This window comes from Ylistrum balloti, unplaced genomic scaffold (genome assembly GCF_031769215.1).
Source record: "Ylistrum balloti isolate Yb309-2 unplaced genomic scaffold, AGI_CSIRO_Ybal_v1 Utg370368, whole genome shotgun sequence".
NCBI classification, from domain to species: Eukaryota; Metazoa; Mollusca; class Bivalvia; order Pectinida; family Pectinidae; genus Ylistrum; species Ylistrum balloti.
Window position 1 is genome coordinate 749,282 of NW_026782259.1, and position 24,871 is coordinate 774,152.

Sequence of the window (24,871 nt, forward strand, 5' to 3'; positions counted from 1 at the left end):
TGCCTGTCAGGATTAGCTGTCAAACTTTATAAAATTGGTATGTCTTTGTTTTTAACGCACTGCAGGAAGTAATGCCTGTCAATTATACTGAAAATTATTGACTGATTTCTGCGGCCTTGGACTGATGATTAAGGCTTAAGTTCTACACATACTGTAGGCTGGCCTTGATGTGGAATGAAAATTACAAGTTGATTTTACGAAAAAAAACAACAACTTAAACACTCATTTCCTTTAAGGATTTTTGTATTATTGCATGCTTGATTAATTCCTTTTAAACCTTTGTTAAAGTTGTGTATTTTCCTTAAATGTGAAGGACACCTACTTACAGTGTGAGCATGGTTAGTAATCAAAATGACTGTTAGAAAATAGATCTGTGATCAGTTTATTCACTGATCACAGAGATTTAGATATTGGCCATAGTTTGCCTGTGAAATTAACCATCTTTTGCTCATTTGGCTTCAGAAATTGTCACATCATTTTTAGAAGTACATACGTATTGAGACCTTATTGAATATTTTATCATTCCATGTACTCCAATTTAAATACCTGGTTTATTTTTCATGAAAAAGACACATTAATCATCTTTTAAGAATTTGAAACTCACCTGTTTAAAACTCACCTGTTTAAAATTCACCTGTTTAAAATTCACCAGATTTCAAAACTAATAAATGGATATTTGACATTAAAACACAATTAGTTTTAATTACTTTTTTTATGAGGAGGAAGATAAAATCTTTTTATTTTTTATGGTCCCTCACCCGACTTTTATTTCCTTGGATTACTGTAAAAACAGAAATCTTTGTGTGGGTTCAAATTTGGTGATTTTTCAAAAATATACATTTTCTGTAGCACTTTCTTTTACAGTAACATCTCGATCACAAAAAGTTTGATCTGTTTAATATTTTGTGGAGATATAAATTCATGGATTTAGAGTATCAAAGAATTCAATGAAAATAAATCCCTGACAAAAATTAATTTCATAGTTGTATACATAAAAAAACATACATCTATCTCTATTGGTATACATACTTTGTTTATTCTACTTTTATAGTTAATCAGGTCCTAGGAGAATATATGGTGTGACATCTTTTTCTATCCATAAACAATACGTGTACACTCATTAAACTATGACCTGTTCGATAATACTGATCCGGGGCAATGTCAAGTAACATAAAACAGAGATAGAATCAGCATAACATCCACAGAGCTTGGACATCAATAAAGTTGATGGATGTTTGGTTGTTCTTCAAGAATTAGTTTTATGCTCTCCCTGCGGAGCATGTAGTCGATGCTGTCTGTTTGTCCTTCCGTCCATCCGTCATAACTTTGTTGGGAGCATAGCATAAAAAAACTATAACATCAATATGAAACTTCATTGGTAGATAGATCTGAACAAGGAGAAGTGCTGTGCTCAAGAACTATCACCCCTTTTTTGCGTGATTTAGGAGTTATTGCCCTTTGCTATTTTTGATACTTAATTTTGTTCAGAGCATTACACTAAAACTATAGGAGGTATCAACATGAAACTACTTAGGTAGATAGATCTCAACAAGAAGGAAGGTTAGTGCACAAGAATCATAGCTATCTTATTGCCCTTTGTTTTTTATCATACTTAAATTTTATCCCATTTAGGGAGCATAACCAGTCTCAGACAGCCCTTGTTGGTGAAAGGTAGCTCAATGTGATCCAGGCTCTGTGTAGGTGTGATAGTGTTATATAATAGTTTTAATAGGTAGGTGATGACATGCTGAAATTAATGGTCCAAAAATGACTGCCAAAGATAAATATGTCAGATGTTTGAGCGATAGTCTTATTTTCATTTGCAGTTTAGCTTTGAAGAATAGGAAATGTTTTTAGCAGATTTTAGTACATATGTCGTTTGTGAATTCAGTGTAGGTCATTCCATTATACACAAAAGCATTGAATTTCTGATTGGCTGTTTTGAAAAAATATCACTCAAAGTAATATAATGTTTAATGCATTCAGTGTGGTAATTTGATATCGACTTGAGAATTGTGCAAGAGAAATAATTGGGTAATGAATGAAAAGGTAGTTGGTAATAGTGACGAAAACACATATAAACAAGTTCTTGTTTATGAGTACTTTGGCACTCATACTACACCAAATGACCTAGTTGTCATCTGTCACAGATCAGATTTTCTAAAACTGTTTTTTTTTTTTTTTTAAATCTCATTAAGTTAGTTTGGTTTCTTTTGATGAAAGTTATCCAGGAGAAATATCTTCTGGAGATAAGAAAAGGTGCGCAGTCATTCTGTATTTAGGTTTTGTCTGACCTTATACAGCATATTTTAATATGTTTAAGACTTTTTGTGGACATAAGGAAGCTCCTTATCTCTACAATTAGTTTTCTGATGGTATACTGTATGGATACAGGGATCATCACAATGTAATCTATTTCAATAAATTGTTATTCTAAGCATCTTTGTTGGGAACTGCCACCATGTATAAATAAACTTTTAAAATTTCTGTGCCATTTTACACTAGAATTTATATCTAGGAAAATATAATTAATTCTTTTGTTATTTTGAAACTTTTTTCGGGCTCATTATAAGATAAAGTTGTTTTTTGACATATCTTTACCTCATAGATAACCTTTAAGTCTCAGACATAAAATTAATCAAATCATCATTTATACCAACAAGTTTATTTCTATGGGGCTAAGGTAAATATATATAACATATGCACATATATCTTTGCTGCACTCTATGAAAAATTCACGCAATTCTTCTGTGTCTTTTCATATTCCAAAATGAAATGAATGAGTTTCCTTTTTAAAATGATAATTTTTTTTCCATTTAAATGTTTTCATCTTTTGGATACCATATTTTCCGGGTTGTAAGCTGTACCCGTATATAAACCACAGGGCCAGTTTAAGCAATTTTTTCAATTTTATCCATTTATAAGCCACACCCTTTCTTACGATATGGTGACCACTATTGTTGATGTTTGATATATCAGCAGTTTTTACGAAGTGGTAACTGTTACATTGACCAAAGTTTGTTGATATAACAGACAACGGAAGGCAATTTATCAGGATCGTCAGTGAGACATTTAATATAAGTTTGCAAATGAATTGTACACAGTCCTTTATTTTATTGATGTGTTTCAAAAAACATAAAATAGCAAATATCGAACTTGCTTGGCTTGGGTGCCTTCACAGATTGTCTATGCAAGATATAGGGCCTGATGTTGTGTACAGTTTATGTCTGTTCTGTTAAATATTAGTAAAGGCACTTGCTTGCTGACCAAATTCTTTAGTCCCATATAATTTGTTCTTTGTAAGTTGCACAAAATCATTCATATCATAAAAAAGCATGGCTATCATTCTAGAATTTGACCTACGACCAGATGACCCATGGATCCCAGGATGTAAACTTGTAAACTTCCGCTATGGCTTCAAAGTAAACACGAAGTTCTGATGATATTATTGTGATTCATATTAAAGGGTATAATTAATCAAATTCATAGGAATGTAATCTTATTTCGATCTTTAAATCATCCTGTACACGATTGCAAACGACGATTCAAAACGATCTGTTTCAGTCAGAAACATGTGACAGGTTTGTACTCGATTAAAAAAAACTTGGTACGTCTCGAACTGGTCTACTTCCATTTTTTTTTTGTTCACATATAAGCCACAAAGGTTTATAAGCCACACACCTGACTGATGAGGAAACAAGGGGAAGAAAATACAATATTTGTTTACTTAAAGGAACAGCTTCAAAGTGATCAAGTTTTCATAGTTACACTGAAAGGCTTTAAAATTGAGCTTTACTGCTGTTTGAAAGGGTACCAAACTTTACCATTCAGAAAATGTGATCACTTAAAGGAATAGGTTTTTTATTGGGCTTTACTTTACACTGAATATAGAGTAAATAATATGAAAAAAAAACAAAAACAAAGAATGAAGAAAGAAGAAAATACCACAGCTTAAAAGCAAGATTTTGCAGTAAATGGGAGTGTAACCACTTTAAATAGGAGTGTAACCACTTTAAATAGGAGCGTAACTACTTAAAATTGAAGTGTAACCACTTTAAACGAGAGTGTAAATACTTCAAATGGGAGTGTAACTGCTAAAACTTGTAGTGTTACCACTTTAAATAGGAGCGTAACCAATTTAAGTTGGAGTGTAACAGCTTTAAATGGGAGCATAACAACTTAAAATTGTTGCGTAACTACTTAAAATTGGAGCGTAACCACTTTAAATGGGAGTGTTACTACTTTAAATAGGAGTGTAAACACTTCAAATGGGAGTGTAACTTAATAAAATTGGAGCATATCCACTTTAAATGGGAGTGTAACCACTTAAAATTGGAGCATATCCACTTTAAATGGGAGTGTTAACACTTAAAATGGGAGTGTTAACACTTAAAATGGGAGTGTAGCTACTTAAAATTGGAGCATATCCACTTTAAATGGGAGTGTTAACACTTAAAATGGGAGTGTAGCTACTTAAAATGGGAGTGTAGCTACTTAAAATGGGAGTGTAGCTACTTAAAATGGGAGTGTAGCTACTTAAAATGGGAGTGTAAACACTTAAAATGGGAGTGTAGCTACTTAAAATGGGAGTGTAGCTACTTAAAATGGGAGTGTAGCTACTTAAAATGGGAGTGTAGCTACTTAAAATGGGAGTGTAACTACTTAAAATTGGAGCATATCCACTTTAAATGGGAGTGTAAACACTTAAAATGGGAGTGTAGCTACTTAAAATGGGAGTGTAAACACTTAAAATGGGAGTGTTGCTACTTAAAATGGGAGTGTAGCTACTTAAAATGGGAGTGTAGCTACTTAAAATGGGAGTGTAAACACTTAAAATGGGAGTGTAGCTACTTAAAATGGGAGTGTAGCTACTTAAAATGGGAGTGTAAACACTTAAAATGGGAGTGTAGCTACTTAAAATGGGAGTGTAACTACTTAAAATTGGAGCGTATCCACTTTAAATGGGAGTGTTAACACTTTAAATGGGAGCATAACCGCTTTAAATGAAGAGATCTGTAAAAGTTATATTCAGTTACGTTGGAAGATGTTTGTAATTATCTGTTATTGACTGATGAAGAAAACAAGGTGCTATGGTTGGGGGTGTAAAAGGGAGATAATTCTAACAGATGTTGGGTATGATATGGTAGATAACTGTAAGTAAATAAAAGTGATGAACTGTGTGTGAAAGGGTACAGTAAGGTCTGTACAAGTGTTTTTTGACCTGTGTTTACTAGGTAAAGGAGCTTTTTTCTATAAAGAACACAACCTTACAATACCTATCTGTTGATGGGAATACACAAGCCTTAATAATACTGAAAGCCAAGCTATGAACACCAGTCTGATTAGTGCCCATCACCTCTCTAACTAAAATAGCACGTTTATACTGCTATAAAAGACACTCTGATGTTTTATTGAAATTCATAAATAGCTCTGGGTGTGTATAATAATGCTATTTTAAGGAATCATAAATGTTGTTTGTGATCAGGAAATGGTCCAAGTAAATGTTTATAGTGGAATTGTAGGGCTGGGTCTATCCCTGGTGGTCATGTAGTAGAACTGTAGGGCTGGGTCTATCCCTGGTGGTCGTGTAGTAGAACTGTAGGGCTGGGTCTATCCCTGGTGGTCGTGTAGTAGAACTGTAGGGCTGGGTCTATCCCTGGTGGTCGTGTAGTAGAACTGTAGGGCTGGGTCTATCCCTGGTGGTCGTGTAGTAGAACTGTAGGGCTGGGTCTATCCCTGGTGGTCATATAGTAGAACTGTAGGGCTGGGTCTATCCCTGGTGGTCGTGTAGTAGAACTGTAGGGCTGGGTCTATCCCTGGTGGTCGTGTAGTAGAACTGTAGGGCTGGGTCTATCCCTGGTGGTCGTGTAGTAGAACTGTAGGGCTGGGTCTATCCCTGGTGGTCGTGTAGTAGAACTGTAGGGCTGGGTCTATCCCTGGTGGTCGTGTAGTAGAACTGTAGGGCTGGGTCTATCCCTGGTGGTCGTGTAGTAGAACTGTAGGGCTGGGTCTATCCCTGGTGGTCATATAGTAGAACTGTAGGGCTGGGTCTATCCCTGGTGGTCATATAGTAGAACTGTAGGGCTGGGTCTATCCCTGGTGGTCATATAGTAGAACTGTAGGGCTGGGTCTATCCCTGGTGGTCATATAGTAGAACTGTAGGGCTGGGTCTATCCCTGGTGGTCATATAGTAGAACTGTAGGGCTGGGTCTATCCCTGGTGGTCATATAGTAGAACTGTAGGGCTGGGTCTATCCCTGGTGGTCATATAGTAGAACTGTAGGGCTGGGTCTATCCCTGGTGGTCGTGTAGTAGAACTGTCGGGCTGGGTCCATCACTGGTGGTCGTGTAGTAGAACTGTCGGGCTGGGTCCATCACTGGTGGCCATGTAGTAGAACTGTAGGGTTGGGTCCATCACTGGTGGCCATGTAGTAGAACTGTAGGCCTGGGTCCATCAGTGGTGGTGATGTAGTAGAACTGTAAGGCTGGGTTCATCACTGGTGGCTATGTAGTAGAACTGTAGGGCTGGGTCCATCAGTGGTGGTGATGTAGTAGAACTGTAGGGCTGGGTTCATCACTGGTGGCCATGTAGTAGAACTGTAGGGCTGGGTCCATCACTGGTGACCATATCGTAGAACTGTAGGGCTGGGTCCATCACTGGTGAGCATGAAGTAGAACTGTAGGGCTGGGTTCATCACTGGTGGCCATGTAGTAGAACTGTAGGGCTGGGTCCATCAGTGGTGGTGATGTAGTAGAACTGTAGGGCTGGGTTCATCACTGGTGACCATATCGTAGAACTGTAGGGCTGGGTCCATCACTGGTGAGCATGAAGTAGAACTGTAGGGCTGGGTTCATCACTGGTGGTGATGTAGTAGAACTGTAGGGCTGGGTCCATCAGTGGTGGTGATGTAGTAGAACTGTAGGGCTGGGTCCATCAATGGTGACCATGTAGTAGAACTGTAGGGCTGGGTCCATCATTGATGGCCATGTAGTAGAACTGTAGAGCTGGATCCATTATTGTTGGTGATGTAGTAGAACTGTAGGGCTGTGTCCATCACTGGTGGCCATATAGTAGAACTGTAGGGCTGTGTCCATCATTGGTGGCCATGTAGTAGAACTGTAGGGCTGTGTCCATCACTGGTGGCCATATAGTAGAACTGTAGGGCTGTGTCCATCATTGGTGGCCATGTAGTAGAACTGTAGGGCTGGGTCCATCACTGGTGGTGATGTAGTAGAACTGTAGGGCTGGGTCCATCACTGGTGGCCATGTAGTAGAACTGTAGGGCTGGGTTCATCACTGGTGGTCATGTAGTAGAACTGTAGGGCTGGGTTCATCACTGGTGGTGATGTAGTAGAACTGTAGGTCTGGGTCCATCACTGGTGGCCATGTAGTAGAACTGTAGAGCTGGGTTCATCACTGGTGGTCATGTAGTAGAACTGTAGGGCTGGGTCCATCACTGGTGAGCATGTAGTAGAACTGTAGGGCTGGGTCCATCACTGGTGAGCATGTAGTAGAACTGTAGGGCTGGGTCCATCACTGGTGAGCATGAAGTAGAACTGTAGGGCTGGGTTCATCACTGGTGAGCATGAAGTAGAACTGTAGGGCTGGGTTCATCACTGGTGAGCATGAAGTAGAACTGTAGGGCTGGGTCCATCACTGGTGACCATGTAGTAGAACTGTAGGGCTGGGTTCATCACTGGTGGTGATGTAGTAGAACTGTAGGGCTGTGTCCATCACTGGTGGTCATGTAGTAGAACTGTAGGGCTGGATCCATCATTGTTGGTGATGTAGTAAAACTGTAGGGCTGGGTCCATCACTGGTGGCCATATAGTAGAACTGTAGGGCTGGGTCCATCACTGGTGGCCATGTAGTAGAACTGTAGGGCCGTGTCCATCCCTGGTGGCCATGTAGTAGAACTGTAGGGCTGGGTCCATCACTGGTGGCCATATAGTAGAACTGTTTGGCTGTGTCCATCACTGGTGGCCATATAGTAGAACTGTAGGGCTGGGTCCATCACTGGTGGCTATGAAGTAGAACTGTAGGGCCATGTCCATCCCTGGTGGCCATGTAGTAGAACTGTAGGGCTGGGTCCATCACTGGTGGCCATATAGTAGAACTGTAGGGCTGGGTTCATCACTGGTGGCCATGTAGTAGAACTGTAGGGCTGGGTCCATCACGGGTGACCATATCGTAGAACTGTAGGGCTGGGTCCATCACTGGTGAGCATGAAGTAGAACTGTAGGGCTGGGTTCATCTCTGGTGGCCATGTAGTAGAACTGTAGGGCTGGGTCCATCAGTGGTGGTGATGTAGTAGAACTGTAGGGCTGGGTTCTTCACTGGTGGCCATGTAGTAGAACTGTAGGGCTGGGTTCATCACTGGTGGCCATGTAGTAGAACTGTAGGGCTGGGTCCATCAGTGGTGGTGATGTAGTAGAACTGTAGGGCTGGGTCCATCAGTGGTGGTGATGTAGTAGAACTGTAGGGCTGGGTTCATCACTGGTGGTCATTTAGTAGAACTGTAGGGCTGGGTCCATCAGTGGTGGTGATGTAGTAGAACTGTAGTGCTGGGTCCATCAGTGGTGGTAGTAGCCATATTGTTGGACTGTACAAGGCAAGGTCCATTGCTGGTTGTCATGTAGTAAATCAGTTGGGCTGAGCCATTTGCTTGTGGCAGTGCAATAGAATGGTAGAAGAGGACTGGTAGAATGTTTCTAACTCAAAGTAATGACATATTTTCCACACTTTCCTGTATCACATTCTGTAGTTTTGACAATCATTATTTTAAGCAAAAACTGATTTAAATTTTTTTTATTAAGGGTTAAATACTAGCTCTAGTCAATTGTGAGGAATTTGATACATCAATGCAATTAAAAACAGGTCAGTAACACACTAGCCCTTTGTGTCTCTTTCCCAAATTTCACCTAGTAATTTTTGTAACTTCTCTTTTTTTATCTCACCTGCCACAAAATGGCAAGTAAGCTTATGCCCTGGCTTGTTAGGACATCTGACCCGAAGTGTCGGGATGACCTATAATCAACATGTTTCATCCGTTGTCATATGCCGTCTGCCATGCGTAGACTTTCCATTCAAATTACTTCTCCTCAATAACCAGAAGGCTCATGGTACTGATATTGGGCTTGTAGCATGATGGGTTGAAGGGCTACCAAGTTTGTCAATGTGAATTACCTTGATGTACTCTCAAGGCCACAGGGGTCAACTATGTTAAATTTTTTATATGACTTCTTCTCAATAATCAAAAGGCCCAGAGTGCTGATATTGGGCCTGTAACATTATTTGATGAAGGGCTACCAATTTTGTTGAAATGAATAACCTTGACCCAATGTCAAGTTCACAGGGGTTAAATGAGTTGAAATGCATAAATAACTTCTGAATAACCAAACAGCCAATGTCTTCATGAACCAACAAATGTCTCATATGTAAGCTGTAGAGTAGTTGAGCAATTTATTTTAGGCCTATTTGGCCTCTTTCATATAAAGGTCAATATAGTCAGATGAATCTTGAGGCACGTGGGCTTCTTGTTTTCTTGTGTCAACATTTCCCTTTGAAAAACCAAAAAGCAGATGAAGTGATATTGAGCCTGTGTCATGCTGGAATGATTCACATCTACCTACTTTCCAGGTCATATGGGTCAAAAGTGGTAAAATTTCTCAATAACCAAAAACCCTTAGGGTTATGATATTGGTTTTGTACATGCTGGGATGAAGGTTTACCACATTTACTCAAATGATTGACCTTGACCTACTTTCATGGTCACAGGGGTCATATATGTTGAAATCTGCTAACAACTTCCACTAAATATTCAAAATGTCCAGGGTACTGCTATTGAATATGTAGCAAACAAGGATGAAGGGCTGCAAAGTTTGTTCAAATGATTGAACTTGACTCACTTTCAATATCAGTGGTCAGGTGTGTTCAAGTCTTCAAACAACTTCTTCCCAATGATTAGAGTGCTTCAGGCACTGAAGCATGCTAGGTTAAAAGTCACCAAGTTTTTGCAGGAAAATGACCTTGACCCACTCTTAACAACCCTGGGGTTAAATGTGTCAAAGTTCTTTTTGATAACTGATAAGCCAAATGTCATGGGATCAATGTAGTAGCATTTGTTAAAAATGGGTTGTAAATTTGAAAATTTTTACTAAACTGACAAAATCTTCTCATGAAATAACAGATTATCTTTTCAGGCCCACTAGGCCTTTTGTTATAGAGGGGATGTTGGGCATGAGTTAAAGATATCTCTTCAACCCCTTAACAGATGTGGTTCAAACCCTTACTATATTACCATCAAGTTGTTCACCTGATTAGATGGTCATTGGTTAATGGGTCAATTAAAGGTTAGATTAAACCCCTTGTCCAGGACATTTAAAAGGTAATCACACAAACACTGTTTCCTGATGGTGAAGGGGGTATGTCTTGAGCCCCACTCACTATGTTTTTCACTCACTTTGTCTGAAGGACTGGTGAGCTTATGCCACGGTGCAGCATTCATTGTCATCCATCCTCGTTTTTCTAAAATTCATTACTAATCATAAATGACAAAGCAGAATTTGACCAGATTTGGTGTGAAGCATCCCTGAGGAGAGGGGAACAAATTTTGCTTAAACATTGGGCCTTGGCTTCCAGGAGGGTCAGGGCCTAATAGCGAAAATAGAACAAATTCTTTAGAATCTTTTTTCCTCTGTAAGAATGCATGAAATTTGTCTCATGTTGGCCTGAAACATTTTTAGTTGAAAGGGAATCAATTTTGTATAAATGGTTGATCTTTTCCCCTTGGGTCCAGAGGGGCAGAGTTGAATTGGGGAAATAAAACAAATTCTTTATAATCCTTTTTCCTAAGTCTTCAGTCTGAAAACATTCATAAGTAAAGAGGACTCAATTTTGTATGAATGGTAAGTCTGGCTCCACAGGGTAGATAGGGCAGGGTCCATAAGGGGAACTAGTGTTAATTCTTTAAAATCCTTTTTCCTTTATATGAATGCATAGATTCTGGAGCAAAGGGCACTCAGTTTTGTATAAACAGTAGGTCTGAATCCTCTTGGGCCAAAGGGACAGCGCCCAATAGTGGAGATAGAGCAAATTCGATAAAATCCTTCTTCTTCTGTACGAATGTCAGTATCCTAAACTTGGTCTGAAATTATTTAGGGTAAAAGGGAAAGAATTTTATATAAATAGTTGGTCTCAACCCCACAAGAACGGCATGTAGAAATTTAATGTTTTGATACATGATTTGACTGATCTCTGCCAAGCCTTGTGAGGAATACAGGCCCTATGGGCCTCTGGTATATAAAGTTCTAGATTTGTAAACAATAACATATCATGTCACAGTACAGTTACACAAACAGCAAGGTTAGAAGAAAGCAAATACACATAGTGTGATCGATGGCAAGTTTCATCATATCTTGTAAAGTATTAATCATGTTATTTTAGGGACATCTTCTGAAGTAATAAATATGAGAGAATGCCTAGTTAGTTGTTGCATGTGTTCAGATAACCCCAAGCCCTCACAATTCTACATACTGTTGATTGAAGAAAATAAACCAAGAATGCATTCAATCATCAATGATTAATGAAGATTCTTGTTACAGTGGAACCCAACACTAGTACAGAAAAGGCAAAAAAGGTCACGATCAAAGGATTTCCTGACTTTCCATGGATGACCTTGAACAATTTGCAGACAGGGTTGGGAGAGGGATGAACTAGGTTTAGGATATAAAACAGCTTGCAGACTAGAAGGATGATGTGATTTCTCCATCACAAGGGAAGAGGTTCCAATGTTCATCTTACCAGGAACAAAATTCCAGTGGCTTTGTCAGAGCCATCCGTGACTTTTATTGTCGATTAATTAGGAGTGCTATAGTTACTAACAGTGCATATAGGTAAAAGGTTACTTTAGAGACTAAAAGTGACAGCAGCTGAAAACTGGTTGTTAACTCACCTGACCCAAAGGGTCTTGGCCCCCTGGGAGGGATGGGGCCCAAATGGGGAAAATCTATCCATTTCCTAAAACTCTGTCTTGTTCTTCAGGAATTGAAGGATGTTGTCCAAATTTGGTTTGATGCATGCTTGGATAAAAGGAAATCAGTTTGGTATAAACGATACATCTCAGCCCAATGGAACAGCAGGGGTTGTGGGATGGATGTGGCCCTAAAGGGAAAATCTATCTATTTCCTGAAAATCTATCAATATCCTGAAAATCTATCTTATTCTTCATACAAGAATAGCAGGATATTGTCCGAAGTTTGCCTGAAGTACGCATGGTGAAAAAGAAATCAGTTTTGTATAAACAGTAGTCGGGCCCCTTGGCAGGAGAGGTCAATAGGGAAAATCTTATCTATCTATTGAATATCTATCTTGTTCATCAGGAATGGTAGGATATTGTCTGACTTTGGTCTGAAGCATCCATGGTTGAATGGAAATCAATTTTGTATAAACAGTGGATCTCAGTCTTCTGTGGAGGAAAGGACAAGGCCCAATACAGGAAATAGAACACTACTCCTCCTGTAGGAATGATTAGATTTTACCCCAAAATGGTCTGTAGCTGAGGCTGACTATGTCTATACTTTTATATCCATACATACAGACATTATAACAGTGCTTATGTCTATACTTTTATATCCATACATACAGACATTATAACAGTCCTTATGTCTATACTTTTATATCCATACATACAGACATTATAACAGTCCTTATGTCTATACTTTTATATACAGACATTATAACAGTCCTTATGTCTATACTTTTATATCCATACATACAGACATTATAACAGTCCTTATGTCTATACTTTTATATACATACATACAGACATTATAACAGTCCTTATGTCTATACTTTTATATACATACATACAGACATTATAACAGTCCTTATGTCTATACTTTTATATACATACATACAGACATTATAACAGTCCTTATGTCTATACTTTTATATACATACATACAGACATTATAACAGTCCTTATGTCTATACTTTTATATCCATACATACAGACATTATAACAGTCCTTATGTCTATACTTTTATATACATACATACAGACATTATAACAGTCCTTATGTCTATACTTTTATATCCATACATACAGACATTATAACAGTCCTTATGTCTATACATAGTGCTGCTGGTTATTAGTCCTATACTGTTTAACCTAGTGATACCAAATATGGTGCTGCTGGTTGTTAGGCTAATTTCTTGCACATTATGATGGTTAGTGGCTACACAGTCTAAATGTTAAAATCTGTATATTAGTTATCACTATTTCTCAGACTTGAGGGATTTTTTGAACTCGCTAGATTTAAAGGTCTGTACCTTGTCATATTAAGTTGGTCATCAGTCGCGAAGGTGAAAAGTCACATTTAACAATTTCTGGAAATTTATCAAACTATGATTCATGTACTTATATGCATGGGATAAGGACATTCATGTCTTACAGTCATTAGGCTTAACGTACTCAGTACGTACAGCCTATTGCGACGGCCTTTCAGACAAAATTTACCGATCCTGGCCTTCTCATTGGCTGAAATATCGAAAAGCGTTAGAGCCCTCTAGCGGCAATTTTCTGCGAAAATAAAGCATCCACAATAAGTTATTTTTTAAACAACAATACGATTACTATATATTTAAAAAAAGGAAGCACATTGTGGTTAAACTATTGATAAATTTTGAACAATAGATTTTACGGAATTTGCTCACGGACATCCCCGACCTGTGCTGTTGAAGGAGATCGAGCTGACGTGATTCTTATCGCCTGCTGTGAATATTCCTAGAAAACAATCATATTAACTGTAAGCAGAGATACGTCTCTGCCGTAAGTAAGCAAAAAATGGTTTCTTGTATCTTCAAAGTTTATTGTAACTGCGTGACTTGATTTACAATGTATTTACTGTATGATGGCTTATAAATCCTTCTCGACATGACGTAAGCGTACAGAACACTGTACGTGCAATTTGGCGCCATGATAAGAAGCTAGTCTGGGGGCTTGGTTTGAATTATCAACTAACAGCACTTATAAACAAACAAAACTTAACAAACAGAACATCAGTTTTGCTTTAATCCTTGTCGTTGTGGCAAGATCGTCTTAATATATAACATCATTTTACCTCATTAGACGTCACAAAATTGGACTGTTCGTCCCACGCGCATACCCGCAGATATGACACTTTTTCAGGTTTTTCACACCCACCGCCATGACACTTTTTCAATTTTTTGAAGATAAAAAGTTTGCGCTTCGTAGGCAAGGTACAATTGGTGCTCATGATTTATGAATAATATATTTTTAATACTGTACTGATCATGATGTTGACTCTGTTATAACTTTTTTTTTTATCTTTTAGTTTTATTTGATGAAGGTTGATTGTGCTGATTTCTCTAGGTTTGTTAATGTGTATCAAATTTCCTTGAAATGAAAATATTCCTTCAAACAAAACGCGTATAAAAAAACAAAATATTCATGTCTATAATTATCAATTAACAAGAACGAAATATTTCCAGAACATATTTATTCATTTTGCGTGTTATGGTGACATTATCTAATGCATTGGGGATCAGAAATAATAGTAGCTATAGTGAAAATATTGTAAATTTTGTATATATATGGAAGTCAAGTTTAATCTCATAGAACTATGTCTTTATAGATATAATTACTGGAATAAAAATCTAACCATGATACTTCAAGGAAGATAGGCATGCAAGTAAATTTAATGTAATTATTTACACTTTTATCTATCTGAAATGCTGTGTACACCTTATCTACTTTCCTCAACTATAAATTTAATTAAAATAAGTAAGGACTATTACTTTGCAATACATTTAAAATAGAGAAGTAGGTATAAAGTCCTTTCGATTTGTCTAAATCCTCATATTGATAGGATAGTAATTGCAACATCTTGGGGATTTCAAAGGTTTTATTAAGTCAACTTCATCATAGAGCTATTTATCACTTGGCTTGTTGGCGATAAATATATGGTTGTGTTTATTTTGTTATTTTTTTTACCTGTTTTGATTTGTTCACATTATTGTCGTCAGATTTAAAATAAGAATTAAAGAAGATATAAAATCGCTTAAAATTAAGAAAAATAGCCTCTGGTTCTCTTATTTTAGTAATTTTTGCATTCCAAAGTGTAGGAGTATGGGGAAAGTAATATAGCTTAGCGGTTATTTGTGAACATTTTTCAATACGTTTAGCCTCTCAGTACTTTCAGTACTTTGATTTTTAGTGTTGCTGTAGGGCCTTGCCATTTTATGGAGGTAGGTTGGGGGGCATATAGTGTTACTCATGTGTTTGTCCTGTTCTGAATGAGTGCCATATATTGAGAATCTCTGAAGAGATTTACTCCATAGTAACATACCATCATGTTCAACACCTTTTACAGCTTATCATATCTAGGTGGTCATCTGTCGAGGTCAAAGGGTCGAATGTCTCATTAGGCTACCTCTGTAAATTCATCAAACAATGATATTTATATTGAGAGAAGTGGAGACAGTCATGTTTTGCAATCAATTTGCAGCTTGTATACAGTGCACATTTCTGTGTTCTAGTCATTGTGAAGACAGTTTCACACTCAGCTTCATGAATTTTTCAACATGTTACCTTATGAATCTTGCTATCAATGTGACTGTCAATGCAACAGATAATTACTAGAATGAAAAGAGAAAATAACTAACGTAGAATCAATAAAGATCACACACTGGTGGGCGTCATAAGGTCTCTCTACGGGAATCTCGTCTTCTCTCGTAGACAAATGACGTGGTCTCTATTGAAAGCTGATGAAATATTGATGGTTTAAAGCCAGCTATTGTGGTAATCCTTTTTATTGTTGTTGTGAGTGGTAATTTTAAGGTTCAAAAATTGCTGATTTGTTGCTTTTCAATGATGCGTGTTACCTGTTTGTTAATTAGATCTTTAAGAACTTATACATTTTTCATAAAGGAAAATTACGTTTCCATAAAATACTCTTTACTGGAATAATGGTTGATTGTTTTTAAGCAATATATTTCTTGGTCTGCTGAGAGATGAGATCAACAACATGTGATGCTGCAACTGTTTTAACGTTCAGTATACAGATATCGGGTATGAATGGATTTTGATTTTCTATGAAATATATTAGGCCTGAATGATACTTTGTCAGCTATACACAGGTGTAAGGTATCATTAATACAGCATCTTTACCAACATAAATCTTAGTGTTGGTGTGTACTGGTAAATATGGTGATATATACCATTAACATTATGGCTAACGAGGTACATCAATTATTGACCAACCCTTGTGGTAGGTATATTGATTGTATGCTGTAACAAAAATAACATAGTGTGTCCCGTCTTCTTACGCTTCTTATTTGGGCCATTATTTCTATGTCTGACACACAATCGGTCGAATTATGATTTTATTATTTTGTCTGTTTGGTCTCTGGCCGCATCAGCAGTCCAGGTCATTTGGAGGTGAGGTCACTAATAGTAAGTAGCCGGTGGCTATCTCACTGAACAACATATGGAAGGCCCATCACATGCCATCCAGACCATTCAGAGTAGAGCGTCTAGCCCGATACATGAACAAATCAGACCAAGAGGTTTCATGGCTTACTGAGAAACAAACCACAACCACACACTTCAGGTCTTAACCTGAGGTTGCCAAGTGCAACCGTCTACCAACTGAGCTGTCACATTCCTATTTAAGTTTTCATGTTTAGTGATGGCAAGGGACATTATAGCTCACCTGTTCTGAACAAGTACCTGCTTTAATTGACTATGCAGCAGATATTTTATGCAAATTTAATCTGAAGCATCTGTGTCAGACTGCACTTCAGTTTCCTAACACAGGAGCTGGTGGGTTAGTCCCTGAAGCATCTGTGTCAGACTGCACTTCAGTTTCCTAACACAGGAGCTGGTGGGTTAGTCCCTGAAGCATCTGTGTCAGACTGCACTTCAGTTTCCTAACACAGGAGCTGGTGGGTTAGTCCCTGAAGCATCTGTGTCAGACTGCACTTCAGTTTCCTAACACAGGAGCTGGTGGGTTAGTCCCTGAAGCATCTGTGTCAGACTGCACTTCAGTTTCCTAACACAGGAGCTGGTGGGTTAGTCCCTGAAGCATCTGTGTCAGACCGCACTTCAGTTTCCTAACACAGGAGCTAGTGGGTTAGTCCCTGAAGCAAACATAAGCTTTTTCTTTAAAACCCAACTCCTCTTTCATACAGAGATGGATTTCTACTAAATTTGGTCTGATGCATCATTGGGTGAGAGTAATCGTTTTTTTAATTCAGATTTTTTATTCGACCCCTATGGGTCGAGGGACAAGGCCCCAAAGGAGGAGGAGGTGTTGAAATTAGATTTTGAACCCTACTCCTCCTCCATGCCTGGGTGGATTTCGACAAGCTTTGGCCTGATACATAAATTATTACTTAAAATCAGAAATTTGATTCCACCCCTAGGGACTTGGGAGCAGGGCCCCAAACAGGAAAATAAGACAATATTTTGCTTCAAAATGCTATTCCTTTTTAATGGTTGAATGGATTTCAACCAAATTTAGACTAAAACATCACTGGGAGATGGGAATCATTCAGAAAATTTATTTGACAGCTAGTTAGTAGGAATGACCTTGATCTGCTTGAAACGTCACAATGATCAAATATGTTGAAATCTTGAAATGACTTCTTCTCAATAACCCAAAGGCCCAGGATGATGATATTAGGCCTTAACATGCTGCGATAAAGGACTATCAACTTTGTTAATATGAATGACATTGACCCACTTTCAGGGTCACAGGTATCAAATATATTTCAATAAACGGAAAGCCAAGGGTCTTGATATTGTAGCTTGCTTTTTCAACAAGCAATATGTCCAGAGTAATGGCATTTGTGTAGTGCATATTTGAAGAACATGATTTCAAGTTTGCAGAAAATGTCTGTATGAACCAACAGTGTCTTCTATGCAATCTATTGTAGGTCTATTTGGCCTCTTTCATATATATGTCTATATAGTCAGATGACCGTTAAGGCCCATGGGCCTCTTGTTTATTTTCTCTTGTAAAGGATGAGTAGGACAGATTGGTATTTCACTTGTAAGATGTTGTGGTGTATACATATTGTTTTGCTTGGGTTATGAAATGAGGTAATACTCTGAGGTCAGAACAGTGTTGATACATAGATATTAAATTGTTAAGGTAAGAACTCTAGCTTAATATACTCTGAGAGGGTTAGAATTAACATCCCTACTCTTGTACCACCTGTTTGACCAGATAAAGTCCTATTAAAAGGATAAGTCCAACCTTAACTCAGGGATCCATGGGTCATGATATAGAGATGATAAAGATACATATCATTTGTTAGTATACCTCCATTTTGTGCTGGAAGATTTAAGAACATTTATTCTGTAGGGATCATTTCATAACGTAGGCCCGGCAGCTCTACTTTAAATAATGGAAATGAGAACATGATCTCGTAAATCTTATCAAATTAAGCAATCTGGATTACAAGTACGTAACCATGGTATCCACAGTAAACACATTCTCACAATCTTTTATTGGAATAACATACCTTGTTAAGATTGGAATAACATACCTTGTTAAGATTGGAATAACATACCTTGTTAATATTGGAATAATATTCCTTGGTAATATTAAAATAACATACCTTGGTACAGAATAACATACCTTGGTAAGATTGGAATAACATACCTTGTTAATATTGGAATAACATACCTTGGTAAGATTGGAATAACATACCTTGTTAATATTGGAATAATATTCCTTGGTAATATTAAAATAACATACCTTGGTACAGAATAACATACCTTGGTAAGATTGGAATAACATACCTTGTTAATATTGGAATAACATACCTTGGTAAGATTGGAATAACATACCTTGGTAAGATTGGAATAACATACCTTGGTAAGATTAGAATAACATATCTTGGTAAGATTGGAATAACATACCTCGGTAAGAGATGGATCACTGAGGAAAAGATGGGCAATACAGGCCCAATAGGCCTCTTGTTTTGAGGTAATACTGTAATAAAGCTTCACAGATTCACGATAAATAGCATGATGATATGGACTTTTTCTTTTAAGCATGACGTTTTTGTCACAGGCAGGTGATGGATGTTTAAATATTTAAATTTTATTTTGTTTAGGGAGACGACTCAATCGACTACCTTGTTGATTGCTTTGATGTCAACAACCGACTTCTGCTGACAACCGGTACACACAGGTAAGATTGGTCATCCTTATCTGTGTCTCGTGCAGCCAGTTTCATTACTTCAAAATGAAAAACATTTTACCAACTATGTTTTCATAAACCATCTATGTTTTCATAATTAATCAAAACTTATGCATACTTTTTGGGAAATGAATAACACCATGGACATTGTTTTATTTATCCTCAGACTGTAGAAGATTTGAGAAATATAAACTTCTAATCTAAGTTACTGATTAGGGGTGTATCCTGTATATAAATCTGGGATAAGTTTCACTAGTAAATTTGTTATGGAAATGAAAAGCAATATTCTTCTAAATGATTACACTGAATAATGCTGTTTTATTAATGACTATTGTATTCACCTTGCCTCAATAAATCTGACTGATGTGTTTCTGTAAACTAAAGATAACAGAACAAATTACTGTCATATTCTATTGAGGAACATCCCTCATCATGAAAGTGAAGGTACTGAGTGGTTAAAGGAACAACAGGATGTACTTTCTCTGTAATAAAAGTAGCTCTTTCATGAATAATCAAAGTCCAATTTGTACCCATCCATTGGCGGAGAAAGATGGTTATGTGATTGTAATAAAATGTGTCTGATTTTGGCATTCAAAATCTGTAAGTGGTCCATACTAGAATGACATGGGTGGCCATATTGCCAGCTGTAACATCATTCTGACATTTAGAGAAATATAGATTGTAACTAGGTGACTTTAATTATCCAATGGGATGTATGGATTTTACTCTTAGGTTAAAGGTAGATGTTAGACATTTAAGTCTACATAGATATCACATTAGTCGTGTATGACTGAAAGATGGTGTTATTTAGCCTTAAGATGCTGTTGACCTTGACATTGCCTTCTGTTGTGACATCATACTATGAATGACATCATCTTTACGACTTGTAATGGAAAGCTTGCGATATAAAATGAACATAGGGAAACAATTTATTTTGTTCAAGCCACAGAAAAAAATGTTTTGTAGTTTGAAAGTAATGTGACAGTGCACAAAAATATTGTTACAGGAATTGATTTGACTGGTATTAGATAACACCCTGTTTTAGTTCTGTTTTCATTGAAAGGAAATTTGTTATGGTAAGGAACACTTTTCTGAAGATTTATGATCGATGAAGGTAACTTATCAATTGAATTTGTGTAACTTTATCTGGACAATGCCTTAGGATTTATCAATATGTTTCCAGTGGTGACATCAGGCTTCTGGATGTGTCTGGTGATGGTCCATCTGTGGTGACAACATTGGCAAAGGGACATAACTCTACTGTTCGGGTCTCATACTGGGACAGCAAGGTGATTTAATATTTTTATGACAACTTATCAAAGATCAATCAATGATTTTAGTGTGGAAGATTATAGAATGCACTGCATTGTGTTTACCTAGTTCATTCTTATGCATTGTCTGTCCATAAATAGAATTTTGTACAGACTCGGGTCAAGTTATCCTTTAGTAAGCAGAGATCAAACTTTCTTTTCACCTGTCTTGACAACATTTTCTTTGATTTAATGAAAGTAAAAACAGAAAAAACCTGAGGTAGTATTTGTGTTGACAGACATGCAGTTTGGTGACTGGGGGAGAGGACTCTTATCTGTGTCTATGGTCCAAGGATGGCCAACTCCAGACACCCTATGGAACAGTTAGTGTGGCAGAAAGTCAGCACACTCCTTCTCATGGAAAGGTAGGTGTGGTGTACAGTCAGCTCAAACCTGCTTACAAAAGGTAGGTGTGGTGTACAGTCAGCTCAAACCTGCTTACAAAAGGTAGGTGTGGTGTACAGTCAGCTCAAACCTGCTTACAAAAGGTAGGTGTCGTGTACAGTCAGCTCAAACCTGCTTACAAAAGGTAGGTGTCGTGTACAGTCAGCTCAAACCTGCTTACAAAAGGTAGGTGTCGTGTACAGTCAGCTCAAACCTGCTTACAAAAGGTAGGTGTCGTGTACGGTCATCTCAAACCTGCTTACAAAAGGTAGGTGTGGTGTACGGTCAGCTCAAACCTGCTTACAAAAGGTAGGTGTCATGTACGGTCAGCTCAAACCTGCTTACTAAAGGTAGGTGTGGTGTACGGTCAGCTCAAACCTGCTTACAAAAGGTAGGTGTCGTGTACGGTCAGCTCAAACCTGCTTACAAAAGGTAGGTGTCGTGTACAGTCAGCTCAAACCTGCTTACAAAAGGTAGGTGTCGTGTACAGTCAGCTCAAACCTGCTTACAAAAGGTAGATGTCGTGTACAGTCAGCTCAAACCTGCTTACAAAAGGTAGGTGTGGTGTACAGTCAGCTCAAACCTGCTTACAAAAGGTAGGTGTGGTGTACAGTCATCTCAAACCTGCTTACAAAAGGTAGGTGTGGTGTACAGTCAGCTCAAACCTGCTTACAAAAGGTAGGTGTCGTGTACAGTCAGCTCAAACCTGCTTACAAAAGGTAGTTGTCGTGTACAGTCAGCTCAAACCTGCTTACAAAAGGTAGGTGTGGTGTACAGTCAGCTCAAACCTGCTTACAAAAGGTAGGTGTCGTGTACGGTCAGCTCAAACCTGCTTACAAAAGGTAGGTGTCGCAAACAGTCAGCTCAAATCCTCTCATGAAAAAGGAAATGTCATGGACACTCAGTTGACACCCACTTACAGAAGCAGGTATTGTAAAGAGTCAGTTCATACCCTCACACAGAGATATATCATGGACACTCCATTCACACCCTCACACAGAGATATATCATGGACACTCTAGTCACACCCTCACACAGAGATATATCATGGACACTCTAGTCACACCCTCTTACAGAGATATATCATGGACACTCCATTCACACCCTCACACAGAGATATATCATGGACACTCCATTCACACCCTCACACAGAGATATATCATGGACACTCTAGTCACACCCTCACACAGAGATATATCATGGACACTCTAGTCACACCCTCTTACAGAGATATATCATGGACACTCCATTCACACCCTCACACAGAGATATATCATGGACACTCCATTCACACCCTCACACAGAGATATATCATGGACACTCTAGTCACACCCTCTTACAGAGATATATCATGGACACTCCATTCACACCCTCACACAGAGATATATCATGGACACTCCATTCACACCCTCACACAGAGATATATCATGGACACTCCATTCACACCCTCACACAGAGATATATCATGGACACTCCATTCACACCCTCACACAGAGATATATCATGGACACTCCATTCACACCCTCACACAGAGATATATCATGGACACTCCATTCACACCCTCACACAGAGATATATCATGGACACTCTAGTCACACCCTCTTACAGAGATATATCATGGACACTCCATTCACACCCTCTTACAGAGATATATCATGGACACTCCATTCACACCCTCACACAGAGATATATCATGGACACTCCATTCACACCCTCTTACAGAGATATATCATGGACACTCCATTCACACCCTCACACAGAGATATATCATGGACACTCCATTCACACCCTCACACAGAGATATATCATGGACACTCTAGTCACACCCTCTTACAGAGATATATCATGGACACTCCATTCACACCCTCACAAAGAGATATATCATGGACACTCCATTCACACCCTCACACAGAGATATATCATGGACACTCCATTCACACCCTCACACAGAGATATATCATGGACACTCCATTCACACCCTCACACAGAGATATATCATGGACACTCCATTCACACCCTCACACAGAGATATATCATGGACACTCTAGTCACACCCTCTTACAGAGATATATCATGGACACTCCATTCACACCCTCACACAGAGATATATCATGGACACTCCATTCACACCCTCACACAGAGATATATCATGGACACTCCATTCACACCCTCACACAGAGATATATCATGGACACTCCATTCACACCCTCACACACAGATATATCATGGACACTCCATTCACACCCTCACACAGAGATATATCATGGACACTCCATTCACACCCTCACACAGAGATATATCATGGACACTCCATTCACACCCTCACACAGAGATATATCATGGACACTCCATTCACACCCTCACACAGAGATATATCATGGACACTCCATTCACACCCTCTTACAGAGATATATCATGGACACTCCATTCACACCCTCTTACAGAGATATATCATGGACACTCCATTCACACCCTCACAAAGAGATATATCATGGACACTCCATTCACACCCTCACACAGAGATATATCATGGACACTCTAGTCACACCCTCTTACAGAGATATATCATGGACACTCCATTCACACCCTCACACAGAGATATATCATGGACACTCCATTCACACCCTCACACAGAGATATATCATGGACACTCCATTCACACCCTCTTACAGAGATATATCATGGACACTCCATTCACACCCTCTTACAGAGATATATCATGGACACTCCAGTCACACCCTCTTACAGAGATATATCATGGACACTCCATTCACACCCTCTCACAGAGATATATCATGGACACTCCATTCACACCCTCACACAGAGATATATCATGGACACTCCATTCACACCCTCACACAGAGATATATCATGGACACTCCATTCACACCCTCACACAGAGATATATCATGGACCATTCACACCCTCACACAGAGATATATCACACCCTCACACAGAGATATATCATGGACACTCACACAGAGATATATCACACCCTCACACACAGAGATATATCATGGACACTCCATTCACACCCTCACACAGAGATATATCATGGACACTCCATTCACACCCTCACACCCTCACAGAGATATATCATGGACACTCCATTCACACCCTCAACAGAGATATATCATGGACACTCCATTCACACCCTCACACAGAGATATATCATGGACACTCCATTCACACCCTCACACAGAGATATATCATGGACACTCCATTCACACCCTCACACAGAGATATATCATGGACACTCCATTCACACCCTCACACAGAGATATATCATGGACACTCCATTCACACCCTCACACAAAGATATATCATGGACACTCCATTCACACCCTCACACAGAGATATATCATGGACATTCCATTCACACCCTCACACAGAGATATATCATGGACACTCCATTCACACCCTCACACAGAGATATATCATGGACACTCCATTCACACCCTCACACAGAGATATATCACACTCCATTCACACCCTCACACAGAGATATATCATGGACACTCCATTCACACCCTCACACAGAGATATATCACACCCTGGACACTCCATTCACACCCTCACACTTACAGAGATATATCATGGACACTCCATTCACACCCTCACACAGAGATATATCATGGACACTCACACAGAGATATATCATGGACACTCCATTCACACCCTCACACAGAGATATATCATGGACACTCCATTCACACCCTCACACAGAGATATATCATGGACACTCCATTCACACCCTCACACATAGATATATCATGGACACTCCATTCACACCCTCACACAGAGATATATCATGGACACTCCATTCACACCCTCACACAGAGATATATCATGGACACTCCATTCACACCCTCACACAGAGATATATCATGGACACTCCATTCACACCCTCACACAGAGATATATCATGGACACTCTAGTCGCA

At 38.6% G+C, this 24,871-nt stretch overlaps 1 protein-coding gene across 1 annotated transcript in view; it reads left to right on the forward strand.

The window, feature by feature from the left end:
• LOC132553959 (WD repeat-containing protein 89-like) overlaps positions 1 to 24,871 on the forward strand; it is a 61,510-nt gene that overhangs the window by 33,093 nt on the left and 3,546 nt on the right. The window contains exons 11-13 of the mRNA XM_060218254.1: positions 19,149 to 19,225; positions 20,418 to 20,523; positions 20,784 to 20,909. Coding sequence (XP_060074237.1) covers positions 19,149 to 19,225; positions 20,418 to 20,523; positions 20,784 to 20,909 — 309 coding nt within the window. The remainder of the gene's footprint in view (positions 1 to 19,148; positions 19,226 to 20,417; positions 20,524 to 20,783; positions 20,910 to 24,871) is intronic.